Source organism: Mycteria americana, chromosome 6 (assembly GCF_035582795.1).
Source record: "Mycteria americana isolate JAX WOST 10 ecotype Jacksonville Zoo and Gardens chromosome 6, USCA_MyAme_1.0, whole genome shotgun sequence".
In the NCBI taxonomy this organism is placed as follows: Eukaryota; Metazoa; Chordata; class Aves; order Ciconiiformes; family Ciconiidae; genus Mycteria; species Mycteria americana.
The window spans coordinates 57,213,661-57,234,647 of NC_134370.1; the positions used below are offsets into that span (position 1 = coordinate 57,213,661).

The 20,987-nt window shown below is 38.7% G+C and overlaps 1 protein-coding gene across 3 annotated transcripts; it reads right to left on the reverse strand.

The window, feature by feature from the left end:
* Window positions 1-6,989: 6,989 nt before the first annotated feature.
* Window positions 6,990-19,232, reverse strand: LEO1 (LEO1 component of Paf1/RNA polymerase II complex). Of its 3 annotated transcripts, none has more exons than XM_075506036.1 (12): window positions 19,106-19,232; window positions 17,155-17,880; window positions 16,790-16,894; window positions 15,946-16,040; window positions 15,123-15,268; window positions 13,610-13,694; window positions 13,176-13,270; window positions 12,758-12,892; window positions 12,035-12,170; window positions 11,565-11,751; window positions 11,195-11,292; window positions 6,990-7,261 (listed from the first exon to the last, which is right to left on the reverse strand). In XM_075506036.1, the coding sequence occupies exons 1-12, from the start codon at window positions 19,161-19,163 to the stop codon at window positions 7,193-7,195; spliced, it is 1,935 nt and encodes a 644-aa protein (XP_075362151.1). In that variant the 5' UTR covers window positions 19,164-19,232; the 3' UTR covers window positions 6,990-7,192. The 3 variants fall into 3 exon arrangements, with proteins under 3 accessions (XP_075362151.1, XP_075362150.1, XP_075362149.1); XM_075506035.1 differs by having other exon boundaries at window positions 6,990-7,265; XM_075506034.1 differs by having other exon boundaries at window positions 6,990-7,265; window positions 16,790-16,897.
* Window positions 19,233-20,987: the final 1,755 nt, after the last annotated feature.

Here is a 20,987-nt window from a genome sequence, read left to right on the forward strand (position 1 = left end):
GATGTTACTGCTGTGATAAGAACAGGGGCAGTTAGAGCTGCAGAAAACTCTGGATCTTATTCAGCCGATATAGGACGACTCCTGCTATCCTTGAATATTCATTCCCCTATCCTGTAATTTTTTCATCCCATTGCAATTAAGTATATTTAAACTCAGACATGGATATTTTAATACCCATCAATTTTTTTTATTTACAGCAACATCCTATCCAACACATCCATAGAGTAAGAGCAGCCAGATCAAGTCAGTTGGCTGTCAAGACAAAAATCTATTCTCTATGTATATCCCACTAGCCATGACTAAGCATGGCTGCAGGAGAAGAAAGTGCTCTTGAGTTTAGCTGAAGACATAATGCCATATTGGAATACTTTGACTCATCTGGATAGCAACATTTTAAGGCTGTGCCCTGCGGGTCTTGTCTTTCCTAAACTGAAGGTTAAAAACACGCATAGAAACCGACTGGCCGCCAGAACTCACTACCTGTATAATGCTGCATTCCTCGCTCTGGCCTCTTATGGACCCTATTCAAAACCTGCCCACATGGCAGCTGTATTGCTGCTTGCCTGCTCATTCTGTTAAATCCTTGGAAAAGTTTCAGTACAGACCTGAAATTAATACTGACAGTGACCAGGCACGTCCTGTAACTGCACGCTTCATTGGGTGCTGAAATGAAGACCAATTTGTCTTGGTAACTTTAGAGAAAAGAACAGCTAGTAACAAATTCCTGTATTTTCTACTGAAGGTACTTCATCTTTTCCTCCCCAAGCATGCTTTATTTGCACATCCTACTTAAGAAAAAGAAAACTTAAAAGAAAACTAAAGAAAAGGGAACCTGATCCCCCTCTTACCTGAAACAAATAAATCTTTTGTTTTTATAGCAACACCTAGTCACACAGTGACAGGTCAAGGCTGAGTTAGTGTTTTCACTGTACAACATGTTTCTTGAATCTTACAAACCTACCATAAAAACTCACCAGCGACTATAACAGGCTTTATACACCCTCATTAGATGAATAGACAGATTTTTTTTCCTTAAGACAGCTTTCACATCCTAGACCGAGTGCCTATAGTTCACTAGGTTAAGGATTCTGTTTGTTTATTCTGGAAGCTGACCATTTTACCTCTACAATACTTGATCTTGCGTTGGCTATCCTTCATCATAAACTCAAACACTTCTGAAAGCATCAACTCTCCTTAAAAACCACAGGCCTGTCAAGTCAACTTGCTGACTTCAAGGTTATTCCCCTCTAAATTGATTTCCATTCATTGTTACATACAGACCACTGCAATGTACATCTTAGGTATATTAGACCATTTATACGTAGCTGGACTGTTACAAAACTTACATACTGTCCTGAAAATGTAATTTGAAAGTTTGGCCTTCATCAACTTAACTCTTTTTAAAGGGCAGGAGGTTGCTATGGGATTAAATGTCTTTACTGTAGGTACCGCAAGAGTTTGATCTATATCCTATGTTCTCCCACTAGGCTGATCTATATGTAGTTAGTCCCAACATATAGGAACATGTCCTGGTCATTTTCAGAAGACTGATTTAAGAATCCAAACACATTTGGGCCCAAATCTGCACTTCTATGAAGCCATGAACTTTTTACATTAGACTAAGACTGTGTTCAGTAAAGCACTGGTCTAAGTCCCAAGAAGAAAAGAGGAACACCATCTACATCCCAAGGCAAGTCACAGAACCGTTGGGAAGAATAACACATAAACATTTTTAGTCAGTAAGCTAACACTCCGCCATTTCTGTCCTTGTTATTTAAGCCTCTTGTTTCATCATCAGACATGAAGCTGCAAATGATCACCAATGCTTCTCAAAATGACAATAGGTATTTTGCATTTTTTTCCAAAGGAAGAATATTCTCATTGCCTTTCCTAATCACCAGAAAAACCTGTACTGAGAGAAACAACACAGAAAATTCAATCCAAAAGACAAATTACTCATCTGACATACATAGTGTAGAAAGGTGGGTATGGAAAAGGCTTAATAACTCAAGTTGTGTTAATGTTAATACAAAATGAGGTATCCTCTTAAGAAAAATGTGAAAGATCTATCTTTACTTAAGGAAAGATACCTTTCAGAGTCTAACTTAAGTTTCCCTTAAAACAACACAGATTAACTTGCTTGCAAGAAAGGAGAAACCCTCTAACATTATCAGGTGTGAATCTGGAAATGCGCAAGCTGCCCAGGGTTAATTTTAAATTGCACAACTGTGATTTTGGCATTTGAGCTTTTTCCAGTTACTTTTGAGAGTGAAAAACAAGAAAAGGAAAAAAACCAACCAAACAAACAAACCATCTTTTAGCCACAACACTTTGGTTTGATCCTTCCTTACCTTCTCTGGGATATACTCCTCCCTTCACAAATATAGCATAGTCCAAGTAGCAGTTTATTTTAAGCTGAAAACTAAGACTAGGAGATAGCAAGTTCACACAGTTTAAATACAGTTACCTTATTCTATACCAGTAAACAAACCTCAAAGCTGCAGGCTCTAAACATGATCAGAACCAAGACTGGACCAACAGCTATAGCAGGATTCTAGAGCTCAAAATTATAACCCCCGCAACCAAGCACATGAACACTACATACAAGTGTAAACACCTGAAGGAAGGGCTGGTACTGCTGTTACCAAAACCCTAAAGTTTATGTCCTTTACATATTGAAAATGAGAGTGCTCCTTCAGTATCCATGTAGATTTTCCAAAAATGGATTTATCATAAGATCAATAATGAGTTTTATTGTAAGAACCTGTCCTGTACAGAATGTTTATCATATATCTTTACGCTCAATGAGAAAAAAACTCAGAAAACTGCCAGATTACCAGGCTAAGATTAGCACCTCACTTCCACAGTTATATTCTGAAGTGAGGTATCTTGCAAGGAACAGGAAAAGCATGAAACAATATAAAATGAGATATAATCTGACTCAGTCATAGGATATAAAAAAGGAGGGTATGTTAGTTAATACTTCCACTGTTTTATAAGATTTATCTTTAATTTACACTAAATAAAGAATACAACATGGATATGATTCCACAACTAACAATAACTGCATGAATGCTACTGCTTCCCAGAAAATTTCAACATAACCCAGAGACGTGAAGTTACATTTGTTGGTAAACTGGCTCTACCACCTCTCACTTCTTCAAGACTAAGCCTTAATGGAAAAAAAAACCCAGACCAAAACAAAAAACACTTTCTGAAGTTAAGCTTCCAATTTAATAACTGATTCCCTCCGAATATCAGCCCAGTAAACTAAGATTCATAGGCTTTTAAAGCATAAAAATACCCTTTAAAAACAACCACCAAAACCCTCAAGAAACCAAAAGTCTTGCCAAAGGATTTTTCTTTTTTTTTTTTTGTGTCAGAGAATAATTTCAGCATAGATTTACTTAATTTTATGTTATTTTCTCAACTACTTAGCTTATATAATTCCTCAGAATGCCCAGGAGTTTTAAAGCAATTAAAGATACAACCTAGTAATCAATACCAGTTTGCAGCTTTTCTGCAAGTCTTTCATGTCCAGACAAGTATTAAAAAACCCCAGCTCAAGTCAAAGAGCACCACTAGGCAACAGTAGGTATCAGTCACATTGCTCTCCAAGAAGCGCTTCCAAGTCAAGCCACAGGCAAGTTCCTGAGCGTTAGAATAGCCTAAGTTTCGCAAGTGTAAGACCTCTTATAGCAAAAATTTATCAGAAGGAAATCATCTTCTCAATCATTCCCACGTAACAATCTCTATACATTCAGCAACATCCAGAAAGCTTGATTAGCAGCCTAATGCTGTTAAACAAAAGCACTCTGCTAGAATGGGCTGACACCAAGGACCCCCGTGTCTACTGGCTGAGAAATAAATACCCATGACTTCATAGGAAAGTCACTGTCTCATGTTTAACACATTCCTCAGGCTGCAGCTTCGTATCAGAGCTGAGCTAAAACTTGCTGCCATATACAGGATCTGTCCTGCTCCACCTCTGCTTCCCCTTGCACCACCTCAAGGCACAGCTGACTTTTCAATGTGCCAATTCAGGCAGCTACACCAGTAGAAAACTATTCTCTTCTTTATGTATGGTCAGGGTAAGTTTTCAAAAGAAAGCCAAGTCCATCTTTACCTCTGACAAAGAGATCAGCCTTCCCTGATGTCCCCCAAGTCATGAGCACACCAACCTACTGAGCTGGCTCTGATGCTTACATGGCCAGTAAGGCAGTTCTGAAGGCATGCCTGGCAGAAAACGCAAGAACTTGGCAGGAAAGAAATTTCCTGACAGTTTAGCAAGTTGACTCCCTGAGCTGGGCTAGTTATCGCCCAACCTACTGCTAGGAAGAGCAAAGGACTGCATGAGTAGCTGCTCCTTTCAGTGGGTACTCCCCGATCCATCAGGTGTGCTGCAACACGAAATCCATGCCAAGTTGCATGGCTAGGATGGAGAAAAATGGCTGGTGGAAAATGCTACCAGGTACTAGAAAGAAAACTCCAGATCAACAACTGGAAACCAGGATACAGTTGAAGGATATACTTGAAACAACAAAACTATATAGCCAAGAACAGCTTTCAGTGACTGTTTCAAGAGAATTTATCCTACATCCTGCCACTAGCCAGAAAATCTAGTACTCACACAGCTTAATATCAGCTCTTCAAAGAAATTTTTCTTTGTTGGAAGTTGTTCAAATCATGCCCTTTCTGGAAGAAAGTATTCTGACCAGCCAGTACAAGAGTAAACACAGTTCAATCTACATTCTCTTTCCTTTAGCTTGATATTTTTAAGTTGGGTAAAAAGAAAAAATTCCAAGTAATTCTCACATACTTGGAGGCTAGGAAAAGGGATAGCAAAAACTGTCTTCGAGTTAAATAAAAATATACATTCGACTCACAACTAAAAAAATACTGTCGATAAGGCTAAGTTCATTCAAGTGACTTTAATTACAAGATGATTGTTAAACCAATTTAAGCTGAGAAAACACTTTATAAAATTACACATTTAAATAAGACTTTAAAAGAGCAATTTACAAAAGAAGACAGTGTAAAAAATTACTTCTTTTCATCTTTGTAATCCACAAAAAGCCTCATTTTTGGAAGATAAAATGGACCGCTTACTTAGTAAAGGCTTAGCCAGCATCAAACCTATGAAAGTGATTAAAACATTTTCGCTCTTAGGAGCGTAGTAAAAATGAAAATAGCCAACACTTGAATTAAACTGACATAAAAGCAAACACATCACCAGTGAAATGGTGGTGTGTTCCCATACACCAAATTTGTTGTTTAAGAGGTACCTGGCAGGCTTTTACTGAAAATACAGCATGTTACATCCATATAGAATGAAGTCCCTTTCTATACAGCTGGCTTCTTCCTGAGAAGGTTACATGAGGTTACCTGCTTTCCATTTGTAAGGAACCAGCCTCCCAGCAGAGGTCTAAACAAGGAGGACTACAGGATCAAAATTCCAGCAGATGGAGAAAGGTTTTAAGCACACATTAAAGAGGCATGGGAACTCTTAGATAACAATTTAATTATAGAAAAAAAGAACAGTTTCTCAGGCACTCAGACTTCCGAGTTGAAATTTTTCACTTTGTTTTCATACTTGCAAATGTCTACACTGCAGTCAGCTGCTCAGCAGAATATATTAACACATGCAGAGCTCCGTGCTACTGCAGCTAGAACGCTTCCTGTACCTTCCAGGCAGGACAAATGGAGGTAGAGACAAACTACTAGCCTAATTAAAGATGACAAAAGCAAGATGTCTAGATTGAAAGCCATACCTCAAAGAACCAGGGAATGTCACGAGAGCAAAATGCTCACTATGAGGCACTTGCACCCTTCTACTGTTTTATGAAAAAGCAGAATTCAGCTGGGCAGGAAAGAGATGGGTAACAGTCCTTCTTACGTAACTATCAGCTACTTTATTTCATCTTCCGTAACACAAATTCACATAATAAACTTTTCACAGCATCAGTAAATGGTTTTGTTTAAAGAGGCATTAAGCTAGTTCTGTTTTCTTTCTGTTACTTTTTTCAAGTCGCATCCAAACTCTGCAGGACTGTACGAAAATTCAGTTAAAAAAGCAACACAGATAACATCTGAATGCTCTCTCACCAACGAAACTACATATGGGATATTTCATCTTGGAAAGAAAGCGTGGAAAAGTTCAGATATTTCTTCTAGCCTTTCCCCACTTTACAACTGGTATTGCATCATCAAATAAGGTGTTTAGAAATAGTGTAAAAGCAGCAATGGTTCTGTCCAGGACATTCTCCTCCAGTGACTTCCCGGCAAAACAAACCTATTTATAAAACCAACCAGGAACAACAGAAAAGAGCACCATAAGGATTACATGAGATTATGAGACACTATTGTTAGGATATATTTTTGCATTGTGGTTCATTTTACCTTTTAAAGGAGACTTTCATCTCTGCTGGCAGAAATTTCTTAGTTTTTTTTAAGTAAGTGCTTTTACTCCAACATTTACATCACTAGCATGTGCCTATTATTGTTGTTATTAACAATGCTCAGGCAAGATGCAGATTTTCATTCTGGGCTTCAATGCATGAAAAGTAAACGTCCTGTGTGATCAGTTAACTATTCTAACTGCAGGAACTTCACAGTTTACTCAAATATGGTAAGAAATATTTTCAGTCATCAAAATATACCAGCATAGTAATGTACTGTCCACAGTCAACAGGAAATAAGGAATACCTAGGAAAAAAACAGAATTGTACCGTACCACTCATATGTTCTTCCAACCCTGCCATACAAATGGTAAGCTACATTGCCATACCCTTGTCAGGCAAACTTATCATTTAAGCATTCTATACAGATTAGAATGCTTTCTCCTAATGAACTCCATAAAAATCACTGATTAATTAACTTGGATAACCAGTTACTACAATTCTCAAAACTGAAATATACTGTGCAAGATAAAAAATGGCACTGTGATGATCCCTGGTGCAACAGCTGCAATAAGAGAAAATCTTAAAAAATAAAAGGAAGTCAAAAAACTTTATTCACACCAGAAACACAGACTTCAACGGAATTTTCCTTTATCAAAATAACCCCATTATGGTTACTTACATCTTTGCTGTAAGAGAACTGTACAATATATATATAAATATATATATATTAAAAAAAAAAAAATCAACTTTTGTGCTTCCTTAATCGTCATCTTCTTCCTCTTCATCACTGATCACATATTTCTTATGCTTCTTACTTGCTTTGTCGTCATCCTCTGCTTTTCTCTTTCCAGAAGGTTCACCTTCCTAAAGGCAAAAAAGGACAAAAATAAATAAACCCCAACATACTTCAAGCTAAAATCAAAAACTCAGAAGAACAACAAAAAGACCTTAAAGTATTTCTCGTAAGAAAAGCAAAATTATTAATTCTAGGTTTTCCACTTTGTGCTACTGTGATGCAGGACTTCTTATGCATCAGTACTTTAAGTTCAGTCAACATTACTACTGGTCTCAAACCCCAACCTGAGAGCGTCCATAATACAGCTGCAGCTCCCTTTACCTCAGTGGACACGCAACCATACCTGCTTCAAACTGAACTATGGCATGAAAGTAATATATGTCATAAACTGGATTTATGGCATATACAATATCATTCTCAGCAAGTCTTACGAGCATGGGTAATTCCTAGAATTTGTAGTGAATTTTTCAACGTGCAGAAGCTTTCCCTTCAGGCAACCTGTGTAGCTTTGCTAAGTTTTCAGACTATGGACGCTTGTACACCCTAAATTAGAGCTACTGAAGCAAAGAAGAAATTCAGTAAGTGGGTAGGCATTTTGTTTGTTAATTTAAAAAAAAAAAATTAAACAGCTCTCTGGCATAAAGACTGATGAGAGACCACTAGTACTGAGAATCAACACCACAGTTTACAGTCCAAGAAATATAATAGTTCAGAAGGCTTCAAAGAGCTGGTCAAAGGAACTCAAATCATTGAGTTAATTACCTGTTTGCAAGCAATACCATAATGACTTTTATAGGCTGGATGCCAAATTTTTAGCACCTAAATATAGAGTCAATAGGTTTTTATTCCATGTGCATTTACACCAGTTCAGCTTAAATCATCCTTCCAAACAACATTTAAAATCACAATGCTACGAAAATGTTTAATCAAACTACAAATCACTAGTTGTTAATGCAAAACCCACCGATTTTGACACGAAGAACAAGTGGTAACTCAATTATTGTTTAAAAAGAAGCATATCTTTAAAAATACCCTCAGGTCTACATAACCTCATCGCTTTTTCCATTTGTTGGTTTTGTTTTTGGTTTTTTGGGAGGTTTTTAGTTTTTTGGTTTTTTTTAAAGCAGCACATATTACTTGGATTTTAAGAAGCAGCAAAGATTGAGTTTCAGGACTTTAATGAATTATTAGCGTTTCAGAACTCTAATGAATAATTTTTTGTTCAAAGCATTTTATTCTATATTAACATATGAAGTTAGTACAGTGACAATCACAGTTAGGAAGGAATTTTAAGCGTGGAAAACAGAAATTAGTAGGGGTGGGGAATCTCAGAGATAGATTACAAGAAAATACTTGTTCTGAGCAAGAAGCTATCTAGGCTATTGTTAAATGATTCATCTTCCTGTTTAGCAGAATATCCCCATTAACTACAGTAACAGTAAAACTACTTGCCATGTGGTGATAAAGTGTATTAATACTAGACTGACGTTTTCAGTAATGGTAACAAATTGTTCTCAGGACAAAGATTTGTGCTGTGTTGTTGACTGACAGCACATGAAAGCAAGTCTGTGTACAAGGAAGTCCGTATTTCACGTATGCGGATACATATTACAAATACCATACTTCCTACGTGGTGACTGAAAGTAAGTAGTTATGCATCACTGGGTTTTTTTCGTACTACTGTAGCACCCCTCTGTGGCCCTGATAGGAATATTACCTTTAAGTCATGTAATTTTAAAATGGAGGCTATCATTCCTCAAGCAGCAGAGAAAAACTGTTGCCTAGACCTTTTCTTCTGAGAGACTGGAATTGCAAAGTCCTGACATTGCTATATCATAAACTAACAACTAGTAGTGTCCTATAAATAAACAATTCAATTTCTACTTACAAACACTAACAGAGCTCACAAAATTACAGTTTTGTCTATATGCCTCATTATGACTGTCTCCAGCGTTACCGTCATACTTTCTGAAATATTAAATTTTCCTCTATGTATCATAAAAAGCCAGAATCTACGTCTTTAAAAGAAAAACTAATTTTTACTTCTGCTTCATATTACAATGCCTATTAGTGCAAATACTCAGCTGACAGTATAAAAGGAGTAGTGTCACAGCAGCAAGAACATGCATTCAGACTGTAGCAAACATCCAACAGGATCGGAAATAAGACATGCCTCCCGAGAAGTTTCCAGGAAGCACAGTATAGAAATGCAAATGAGAGCAAGCTTACTCCTTCAAAAATTAAGATTTCTTACATTATAGAGGTGTGTGTCATACTGAAAACTATGTCATATATTGGTCATTTAAACACAACTTTGGAATTTCAGCAGCTGTGACTACAGAAGTCTGACATGCATTCATTCACTAGAAGGACACATAGCAAGCTACGCTGCAAAATTACTCTTTTAAGAAGAAAAGGATGTTTTATTACGGAAGCCTCTCAAATTCAAGAATAAGGTTCTAGCTACTTCAGCAGCTATTAGAGTAGCACACTAGATAGGACTGTAGGAAATCAACTGAAAGAAATCTTAGGGCAATAGTTAAAATAATTTAAACATTTAAAATAATCTCTTAAAGGAAATGGTGAAGCATTAAGAAATATTCCATAAGCTTACACTGACCTACTCAAACTTTGTTTTTTTAAACTTCTGCATGATATTCTAAGCATAAACATTTAAATAAAATATAATTTCCAGTAAAACAGGACAGGAAGATTAATCAAACTAGCATGCCAGTGTAAAAACATCTCTCATACCCTACAAGGTAGTAATAAGAACCTATTAAGCTAAGTTAGTTTGTATTTATTATTCTGCCACATAAGTGAAGGTGACTATCAGCAGAGCTCAGGTGTGCCCAAACTACCACTCCTAAGCCATGCTTGGCTTGAGAGAAATGCAAGCACAGCTGCAACTTACGGCTGCACTATATTGATCAACAGCAAGAGCACAGTAATACAGAACTGGTGGTGTCTAAAAGAAAGCAAACTAATGGGCTACTAAAACCAAGTAGGCCAAACACTTGACCCAACCCAATTCCCTCTTGAACAGGGCAGTGGGAAGCCAGGGAGCCAGTGTCAATTGCCCTTTGTCATGAATTCCAAAACTCCCCCTTATTTCAGGTTCCCAAGGTACACAGTAAATGTCCTATGGCCCTTTGCCACAGAATCATTTTACAATGAGGAGCAAGGGTCAGGAAAATAAGACTACACAGGTATAGCTGAAATAGGACAGAGTCCATATACTTCCTGGTTCCACTTCTACCACTGGATGACAATACTTAAGTTTTAATCTCAGAAATGGTATCTGTCAATTTTGAAAAGTGTCACTGCTTCTGATACAGCACTGCAGTGTAACATTACTTGAAATGAACTAAACCTCAAGACACGATATACACAAAGATTCATTTACTCGTACCCAGCAGTGATAAATTACAAACCAATAAAACACAATTTTAGAAGAGGAAACAGCACTACTGCTGTAGCTAAAGGTTAACTTGATCATGGCCTAGTGTTTAGGATGATATTTGGGTGATGGATAACAGTTATTTAGCAACAGACATTACCTCTTTTTAACTTACTTTTTTCACTCTTTTATTTAAAAAGAGCAGAAATACTATGTGAAAATGCTTCCGCTATTTCCATAATGAAGAGTAGAGGACCACGTAGCTTAGGAGACAACACTACAGTAGGATTCCGGTATTAAGTCTTCTTACTCCTTGCATAATTTTGGTAAAGTAATTTTACATAACTCTGCACAAATTTTTCCAATCTTTAAATCAGCAATAACAACAGTGACCTCCTTTGGGAATCACTCAGGTCTATGAACTAATGCAGTGTATAAGAAATTGGTGATTAATTACCACAGAAAGCATGCCAAGTCAAATAATACATTCATCACAGCATAAACGAAACTACAAGTCTCAGCTTTAAAAACTAGATTTAGTGCAGGAAATGTTCCTGACTGCAAATGAGTAGCTTAAGAACCAAATACTTTTCTCACCTCATCACTAGTAAGTTTCTTTGCCTTGAGTAGTCTTTGTGTTTTATCTTCATCTGAGCCCTCATCACTGTCAGAAGAGTAGATTCTAGCACGTTCCTCTACAGAGAAAAACGAAGAGACAAATATTTATCTTTACCTGAAATCAGTGAGGAAGAGAGAATATTAAAAATATTTCTCTTACATTTAGTCCCACAAAAAGCTAGCAGAATCTAACCCCAGAGTAAACAAAATAAACTGATATGAACTGAATTCATATCTCCTTATGTATCAAATGAACTGGCAAAATACAATCTTACTAGGACTCTCCTGTGAAATTAATTTATCTGAATCACACAGGCCCTACTTACGTGCTGGTAAGGTTTATTATTACCTCTGATGCCACCTTTGTATCTGTTTTTGATAGCTGCTAGACTGATTGCATCATCTCCCTCATCCTCTTCATCATAGCGGTCAGGTTCTAAATAATTTGCACTCAGACCACGCTGATGCTGCTTCTCCCGCATTCTTCGCTGCTGAGATTCTCTACGAATGGAAGCTCTTAATCTCTCCTCTTCTTTCTGTCCAAAGAAAGAAGCAATATATAAAGATTGGGGAACAAAAAATACTGAAGAGCACCTTGTATTCTACTGTAGCTTTTGAAATAATTTCACAGCAGTGTGAAGACTGTACATATTCTCATTTTTTTTGCAATCTCCACCCATGGCTAACAACTCTTGCCCATAACTCCAAAATACACTCTGTTTTTCATAAAGTCATAAAATTTTCAGAAATGTTCAGCTATATTACAGTTGTGATTTTTTAGATTAAAGCCACAGATAAGAGAGTTCCATGCCACAATACCTTAATCATTTCTGTGCGCTGAGACTCTGGATCGCGACCTGCCATTGGCAAAATACGAATTTTCTGGGTCTTTGAACATCTATCTGCCAGAGACAGAGTCATCTTCCTGTGAGTGGCACTGTCCGTAGAGTGTGGCCTGTTAAAAAATTGCTACGGGTTAAATACTTCTTAAAGGAATGTATCCATTTTTAAAGGACAACAGTATGGCCACAATACTTAAGTTTCAACGATTCATCTGCACAAAAGTAAAAGCATCCTCCTTTTTCTTTTTTTATTTATTTATGTGCATTGTAACAGCTACTGCACACATTAATTCCTCTCTCAGCAAACCATCTGCAGTCCGTTACCAGCCTAAATAATCATCCTCACATTTCACATCAATATCCCAAGACATAATCATCATCTTGATAGCAACTGTGCATCAGAAGAAAGGTTAATTTCAGGGAATATTAATATTCTTTCTGATTCAGATGAGTACTTAAAATATATATAAAAAAATATATGTAGCCTACATATTACAGTGAATAGCATATTAACCTTTCAAACCGGGACACCTAATGTAGGACAAATCTTATTGAAATACTGACCTTGGAAAATAGCACATTCTTATTAAACAGTTAAGCTCTGAACATTTACGAACTGGTATCTCTAATTTTTATATACTAGTTACAACACTTAATTGCAAAAGTAGTATCAACATTTGATATAGAATAGCATGTTTACCTGAAGGTTAACTTTGTCTTGAAAACAGCCTGTCCTTGTAGACCTGTCCCTTGTCTGATAAACAAATGGTTGTGATCTCCCTGTAGTGGCGCCTTGTACACGTCAAAGACCTCATTGCCCAAGTGGAGAGACATGCTTAAAAGAATTCATACATCAGTTACTTGATAGAGCCACTACAGTCTATTTTTTGCCTCATTTATAAATGGAGAAAGCCTTGATGTTTCCTTTTTATATATAGCTAATAATTATATTTCAATCCAAACTAAGCAGAGCATGAAATTTTCAAAGCACTGAGACTAAAATAATTTCTGCTGTGCAGAGCTGACATCAAAGTTTGTTGCCCTTCCAATTTTGCAGGCCATGGCATTTCACTGTAAGAACAACTGTATTCCTTCAATAGCAAAAAGTCCAAACTAACCTTCCATCTGACCATTTGACTATCCGTGCATTACTTTCTCTGATCTCATTCCCTTCCTCATCTCGTCGCATCCGCCATCGTATTGTGTTTTCTACCTGTGGGAAAAAAAAGCAAAACACGTTTTCTAACTCATAGTAAGGAACACTGTGGTAAAATATACTCTGTATAGGTCAAGAATTACAGTTAGAAAGCCTAGATAATTTGCTGCATGATGCAAAAAAATGAAGGTGAAAGGTATTGCTTTTACAGGTGAAATGCAGCTGTCAAGCTTTTTTTTAATTACTGAAATGGATCAACTTTCCTCAGTACTGAACTGCTCCACAGTTTCATAATCTGAACCATAACTCAAAACACCATTCTAAAATACCTAAAATAGACTTTGAAGAAATGTGGCTAGATAAGTGTAAAAGAAAAAAGGAAAATTAACATTATACCTTGAGTTTTAACCTAGTTCTACCCTCTTCATCAAGCATCTCCTCATCTTCAAATTCATCTTCATAATACTGGGGATCAAAAGGTCTGCAATAAATTATATAATAGTCTTTATTCTTCTAAAAATGAACCCAGATTATTCTAGAGTTGTGCAAAATAACAGGTGCTTGAAAGGTTTAAATTATACACTGCACACAACAGTAGGCACTGCAGCTGTGAGACAGCCATTTCTGCAGTAATGTAATTTACTGCATTGATTCTACACCACAGGAGGCCTACCCAAGTGTCTTCACTACCATCAATTACAGCCACTTTAGCATTCAGACCGTCTAAATGGCTCTACCTAAAGAAAGCAAGTCTGCCTCAGAACATACTGTTTCCTTAGTATCACGATGATGAGGTCAGGGTTAAGTCTGGAACAAAATATATACAATATTATACCGAGAAAATAAAAAGAAAAATTATCATCTTATAATTGTGGTGAATTAGGGATTTGCTAAGAGCACAATCTTTGTCATTTTTTAATTTGAATCTCAAAACCAACCAAAGGGAAAGGAAGACGAGATTGTCTTTCCTCTCTTCCTTCAAAAAACCTGATGCCTGGGTTGGGAGTGAGTGGGGGAAGGCCATTCCCTAGCCTCCTTCCTAATAGTTTCCAGGCTGCTGTAAGGGAAAGAAGTGATAAACAGACTCTGCTACTGTACAATTTTATTTTCAGTCCTGTCTGACCCCCAAAGATCCTCAAGACTTCTCTCACTATTACAGCCACTAACCATATTCTTAACCGTTCTCTGCTGAAACAGTCTATAGCATGAAAGCCAGGAAGAATGATTTAACTAATGTATAACACAAACAATGCTACACTGCCAGCTAACAAGACACCTATTAAACAGTGCAATAAAGTTACTTAACAGAACACTCGAAGAGACAGATTTAACGGCAATTTACTAGACATGCCGAAAGCGGGCTTTAGGGCCAAACCTAACATCACAAACAGCTCTAATAATCTATTTTGTTTCTCCTTATGAATTCCAGAAAATTTCATTAGCTTGGGCTAGGTAAATATGAAAATGAGTAACCAGCCTCTTCGTAGTTAAATAGTACATTTAGCTCACACAAATAAAAAAGGGCTTATTCTAAAATTCAAAATGATGTTTTTATCACTCAAAAGTACATAAAGATCCTGTGCATTTGGCGTTTACATCTCTGAGAGCCTGAACCTCTGTTTAAAATTCAACTGATAGCATGTGCTTTCAATTAAATCATATTTTTGTTTGTTTTTTAAAGACGAAAAGTTATTAAATCAAGCTGAAACCCAAGCTCATAAGAAAATTACTCAGCACTTGATTAGATAACAACAACAGATGTTACTATTGACTGATCACAACCAAAAGTGTGCATCTTAATGTCAACCATTTTAAATACAGCCAACATATTTAATTGTGTTACTAAAACAAAAGCAATATAGGAAAATACTAAAAAACCGTATAAATCAAGTATTTAATGTACAATTACCTGGGCTCCACACTAAGGAAGTTGGGCAGCTTCACAAAATACAAGTCATTACCCAAGTCTGTGTTTACTTTTGGTATTTCTACCTCTATTCTAGTCTCTGGAATAGGCTCTTCTTCCTGCTGTTCTTGACTCAGTCCATTCTCATCCTAATAAAAAAAAGAGAATAGGAGCATAAGTGAAAAAAGTCTATCTGGCTACTACTGTTGCTCTAATAAGCACTTACATTTTGCTTGAAGAAAAGTCATCCATACGCACAGAGAGAGATCAGGAAGCTTTGGGTAAAAGAGCTTGCACCTTTTCAGTGAAAGCAATCCAATTCAGCATTTTCATGTGCCACTTGAAGTGATTTCAAATACCAGTGCAAACTCAAGAGAACAAAGACATAAAGGAGACAGCAAAGGAGCTGACATACAGTTTTCAGCTAAGCACTGGAGAGTAAATGGGGGACAACTTTTCCCAGATAAAAAAATATTTTTATGTGTTATCATCAAGACCCAAAGTGAAAATATTTGTCAAATAGCTGTACTGAGGTACCAAACACAGCTATGACTTCGTATTTTACTTGATGACAATCAAAACTACTCAGTATATTTCTTTCAAGTACAAAAAGTGGAGCAGGGATGGGGGAAGGCAGATAAATGAATCCATCTGATGTTGCTATGTATAAAACTTTAATAATTATTTTAGCTAGGTCAAAATGATCTGTAATGCTTACTTAATGCTGTTAGTCTTTTTTTTACTAAAATATTATCAAATTCAATCAGTGTTCTGCATTTCAGAGTGGAATGGCATGTTAATTATTTAAAAAGTCAAGTCTACTCACAATGGGCTGTCCTGGAGTTGGTGGCTTGTCTTCTCCATCACTCCCTGAGGAAATGTCATCTGCACCTCCGAACAGATCCATGACATCTGCATGCTCTTGAGCAGAAAAATTATTATTTTAAAATACATATATAAGTGCACACACCCCCCTACATGCAAGCACACTCACAGAAAAAAAGATTAACACATCCTTCACTTTTATTACCACTTAAAATTAGCTACAAAGGTTAAAAATTGCACATTTATGAAGCACACATTATTCTCTTATCTTGAAAACCAGTCTTCCCTTGTATTTTTAAGCTAAAGATTCAAGGTGCGTTTTCCTGGAAAGGGTCTATCGAATAAGAGAATCTAGCTGAAAAATGGCCACAGAAGAATCAAGAGTATAAGATCAGCCTTTACTCATGTAAACAACTTAAATATATGTAAACGGCAACTTCATTATGCATTTTGGAGGTTTTACTTCTCAGAAGAATCCACACCTCTTTCCCAGCCAGCTAAACATCACAAAAAACAGTACAGTTTCTCCGGGCTGCTCTGATTACAGGCACCATTTCTTAATATCTTTCCGTAAAAATGTGTGAAACAACATTCGTGAAAGAAAAGCTCTGTCTCTCATGGAGGAAAATGAAAAACTGACAGAGCTAACTAGACATAATCAGCAGAAATACAGCATGTACTTCCCCACACAGAATTTGTGCTATGCTGTTTTGTTACTTCCATGGCACTATAGTTACACCATATAGCAAGCGCTATCAATTTTATCAAGTTCTGTAGCAGATGACTGTTGCGCTTAAGATGAGGATTAAATGAACCAAAACCCCACAAAACAACGCCACCATTACCTTTCTGTCCTTCTGTATCACTGTCCACTTCTGAATCTGATGCAATTGGTTTCTTTCGCTTCATTCGCAGAACTTCATCTTCACTATCACTGCCCCTTGCAGACTCTACTAAGGAGCATAATTATTCTCAGCAAATTAAAAATTTTGTTCCACATATTTTAAAATTCCTTTGTATTAACAAGTTGAGTCAGATGAAAAGGCATTTAAAAGTGGTGCATAAAAAAACATTACGAAGTTGACTATGGTTGAAAGCTACGTGATTAATGCCTTTACATTGAAGTCTGAATCTTTTCAGGCCAGTATAAATGAAACAATAAAGAGAGATCAAACTAGAAGCAAATCATTACCACAGTATACAGTCCTACCAGATTTGTGCTCTTGGTCCTCCTCATCGGAGTGCTGGGCCCTTTCATCATCGTCAGAGTTCTGCATCTTCTCCTCGTCAGAATGCTGGGCCCTTTCATCATCATCTGAGTTCTGCATCTTCTCCTCATCTGAGACCTGTGGCCTCTCCTCATCATCGGAGTTCTGCATTTTCTCCTCGTCTGAGTTCTGGAGTCTTTCCTCATCATCAGACATCTGTGGCCTTTCATCTTCATCAGAGTTCTGCACTTTCTCCTCATCGTCAGAGTTCTGCTGTCTCTCCTCATCATCAGAGTTCTGCTGTCTCTCCTCATCGTCTGACTGATCGCTTTTGTCCTCCTTGCCCCACTTCTCATCCTCTGAATGTGCTTTTTCAGAACCATCTCCCTCTGAATGATGACTGCCTTCATCTGACCCATGCCCACGATCATCCTCCTCATCATCATGAGCAGCTTCTGAAACACTGTGCTGGTCCACATCTGACTGATCATTATCTTCGTGCTCAGAATGTCCCGAAGCTTCAGAGCGATTGTAGGATCTTTCAGAGTGGTTGTCACTCCCTGTGTGATGGGATGCCCCTTCATCCTCACTATCGTCTCCAAATAACTCCTTATTACTAGGTTTTACTGCCTCCCTGTCATCATCCTGGTCACTGTCACTTCCAGAAGCATTACTACCAGAGCCAGCATTCTCCTGATCGGAATCAGATTCAGATCCAGAATCGGAATCTGCAAAACAAACATCACCCTTTCAAGAATTAAAATGTCCCTACAAGGATGCACATAAGGTGACCGGCATTGCTTTTAAAAAAAAAAAAAACAAAAACAAAAACAAAAAAAAAACAAACCCAAAACCAAGAGAGAGAACTTACAGAGAACTGTAAGAAAGAACTATAAAAGTCACCTAGAATAATAAAATAAAATGTCTACTAATAAAGGCACAGCCAATGAAAGACACAAGGTATTGTCCAAGATTCTAAAGTTGTAGAAACAATAAGCAATTATCCAAAAGTAAAGAAAGTAAAATTTGAAATAGCGAGGCCTTAAAATACGTAAATACATACATATGGCTTATGAAATCCTACAAATCTAAAACTGTCATCATTTTTTTAATCCAAGTTAGCTGTCTTATGTACCCTGACACGTTTGTTACAACGGAGCTACCCTTGAATGCTGAGGTTGTTGAACGCAGTTTCAAGCAGGAAAAAAAAAGGAACATCTGCCTTGAAAAGTAATTTACAGAAATTGAGACAAGCGTTTTAAAAATATACAAATTACTTAAATCGGCAGGTGTTCCATCATGTTTCTTTAGATGGTGATGACAGCTAAAACTTTTCCAGATAACGAGGGGCAAACAGGAAACACGCCTTGTTTTCACCACCTCAAATCCAAACAGCTCTAAGCAAGCGTATGATTAAACGTTATCAACTCCCGAAGTACGCTTTGCTTTTGTTTCCGATCGGGAGTTCTCCGTGGCTGCGGTGACGGGGAACAGTCACGACAAACTGCTTTTTCATGCAGTCCCAGCTGTGAGGCCAGGCTCTTTCTTTCAGAGCACGTAAGTGGGAAGGCAGGCGCTACTGCAGGAGTGAGAACACCTTTACTGCAGTGAGGCGCTCTGAAGTGGAGGACAGCTACACGAACGCGGTTTTCTTTGCTTTTTGGCCCGAAAAGCCGGTGTGCAAAGGCGGCCCGGGGCAGCGCCCGCCGCCTCAGCAATGCCGCCAGCAGGAGGTACGTTAACCCCTTAGCCGACGGGTCAGCACCGCCCGCCCGCTTCGCTCCATCTCCCGCAGGCCTGCTCCCTTCCCGCCCGCCGCCCCCTCCCTGCCCGCGGCTGAGGGCTGCGGGAGGGGACGAGGCAAGGGCTGGCGGCGCGGCCCGCGCCAGCCCGCCTGCGGGGCGCCGCCGCGGGGAGGGGAGGGGAGGGGAGGGGGAGCGCGGCGCCCCGCACCTTTCTGCTCAGCCTCCGAGTCGGCGTCGCTGCCGAAGAGGTCCTCCATGTCGGCCATGGCGAGAGGACGGCCCCGCCGCCGCCGCACAACGGCCGCGCGCCCACGGCCACACCACCGGCGCCGCTCAATGACGTAACTACGGAGCGCCGCACAGCGCCGCCGCCGGCTAAGCCCGGGAAGGAGGAGGAGGAAGAGGCTGCTCTTAAAGGGGCCGCGCCCCACGGCCATTACCGAGGTGCCATCAGTGATAAACGCGCGTGGGCGACAGCCGGCCGGGCGGTGACTGCCACCCCCCCGAGGGTCCGATTATTAACGCAGAGAGTGGCGTTGTGAGAAAACGGTGAAGGAGGATTTGGTCACAGCTACACGTACGGGGTCTGTCTGTGCCCCGAGGCCCAGAGCAGTCTGGAAGAGGGCAGGCAGGGGGCAAAGGCCAGCAGGGAAACAAAAAATAAATGATGGGTACGCTCTGTGTACACACTCACCCTACCAGCTGCCTAGCCACACACAGTATTACTTCATAGTTATGCCGTCTTTCCATTCCTGTTACAGGTCACCTTGCTCTACCGACGTCTAGTTTAAATACAAGTTCTCCCTCAGTTCCATGGTTACAGATCACACCCGTATTAGACCTGGCTCCTGTTTCTTTGACATTGAAGAGGAGATGAGCTCAACCCACGCATGTTTCTATAGGTGAGACACTGCACACTCAGCTGAGACGGATGGAAGACTCTTACGCACTGCGTCCAAAAAAGGCATCATAATTTGTCTTTACCTCTACACCTTCCCCTTGCCAAATGTGGCTGAAATAACGTTGCACAAAGCAGCTTAACATCCCACCCCATTTCTTCCTTACTTGCTTGTATGGATTGAACAGGCATGACAATATGCTGTCACTCATTTTACGGGCTCTTACACATCTTTCTGCTGCCTGCTGTGTGAAAATTGAGTTCTGCATCAGTAGCCCTTTACTTCCAGAAGTGCCATTTGGTCACTCACTTCCTACTGGAGAAGGAAAAGTAATGGTTTGACATAAACACGTGGGTCAACGTTAAGCAAGTCAGTGTACTATTTAAAACAAACAAACAAGCCAACCTCCAAAACCAGAAGAAGAATACAGTACTTTAATAATCCAAAACTTTTACTGGTTTACAATCTGACAGCATATAGTGCTGATATGCTAAAACACTCAATTCATGTTTCCTCAATGGAAATTTAAATTGAACACTTGCTCGTTTGTAGCTTACAAACAGTATTACTCAAGCTGTAGAGAGAATGAGGCTATTTCCTTAAAATACAACAGTAAATAGATAATTGCTTTGGAATATAGGCTATGTTTCCATGCTTAGCTTGGAACCAACAGAATCAACATATGTGGTCATTTGACTTCTGCATTAAGTCTGAAAAATAATCAAGAAGAAAAAAGTATCACCTCTTTTGGAAAAAAGACCTTCTGTGTATGGTAGCTGGTTATCCAAGTAATACCACTTTTGCACTCAAAAATAATGAGGTCATACACAAGATCTCACTACACTTGATAGCATTACATCAGTGTTCACTTTGCTTGTTGAGACTGTTTATGATTCCTGGCTACAGACTGAATTCCTTCATTTATTCCAAAAAGGATAAACATTGTAGGCACAAAAGTGATTGTTGTAACTGTTCCATACACCATGCCAAATGTCTTGCAACAATTTGGAGGGCCAAAGCCTTCTGGTTGAAAACGACCCTGGTTTTCTATGCCCAGCCTGTCAGATATCTGTCCTGGAAGTGCCAACAAGCAGTCAAATAGTTAGCTGCTGTCTACAGAGCTAAACCAATTATTAAGGTCCACTACTGTCATCTGTGACAGGACACCTGAGAGTTGCAGCTTGAAAGCCC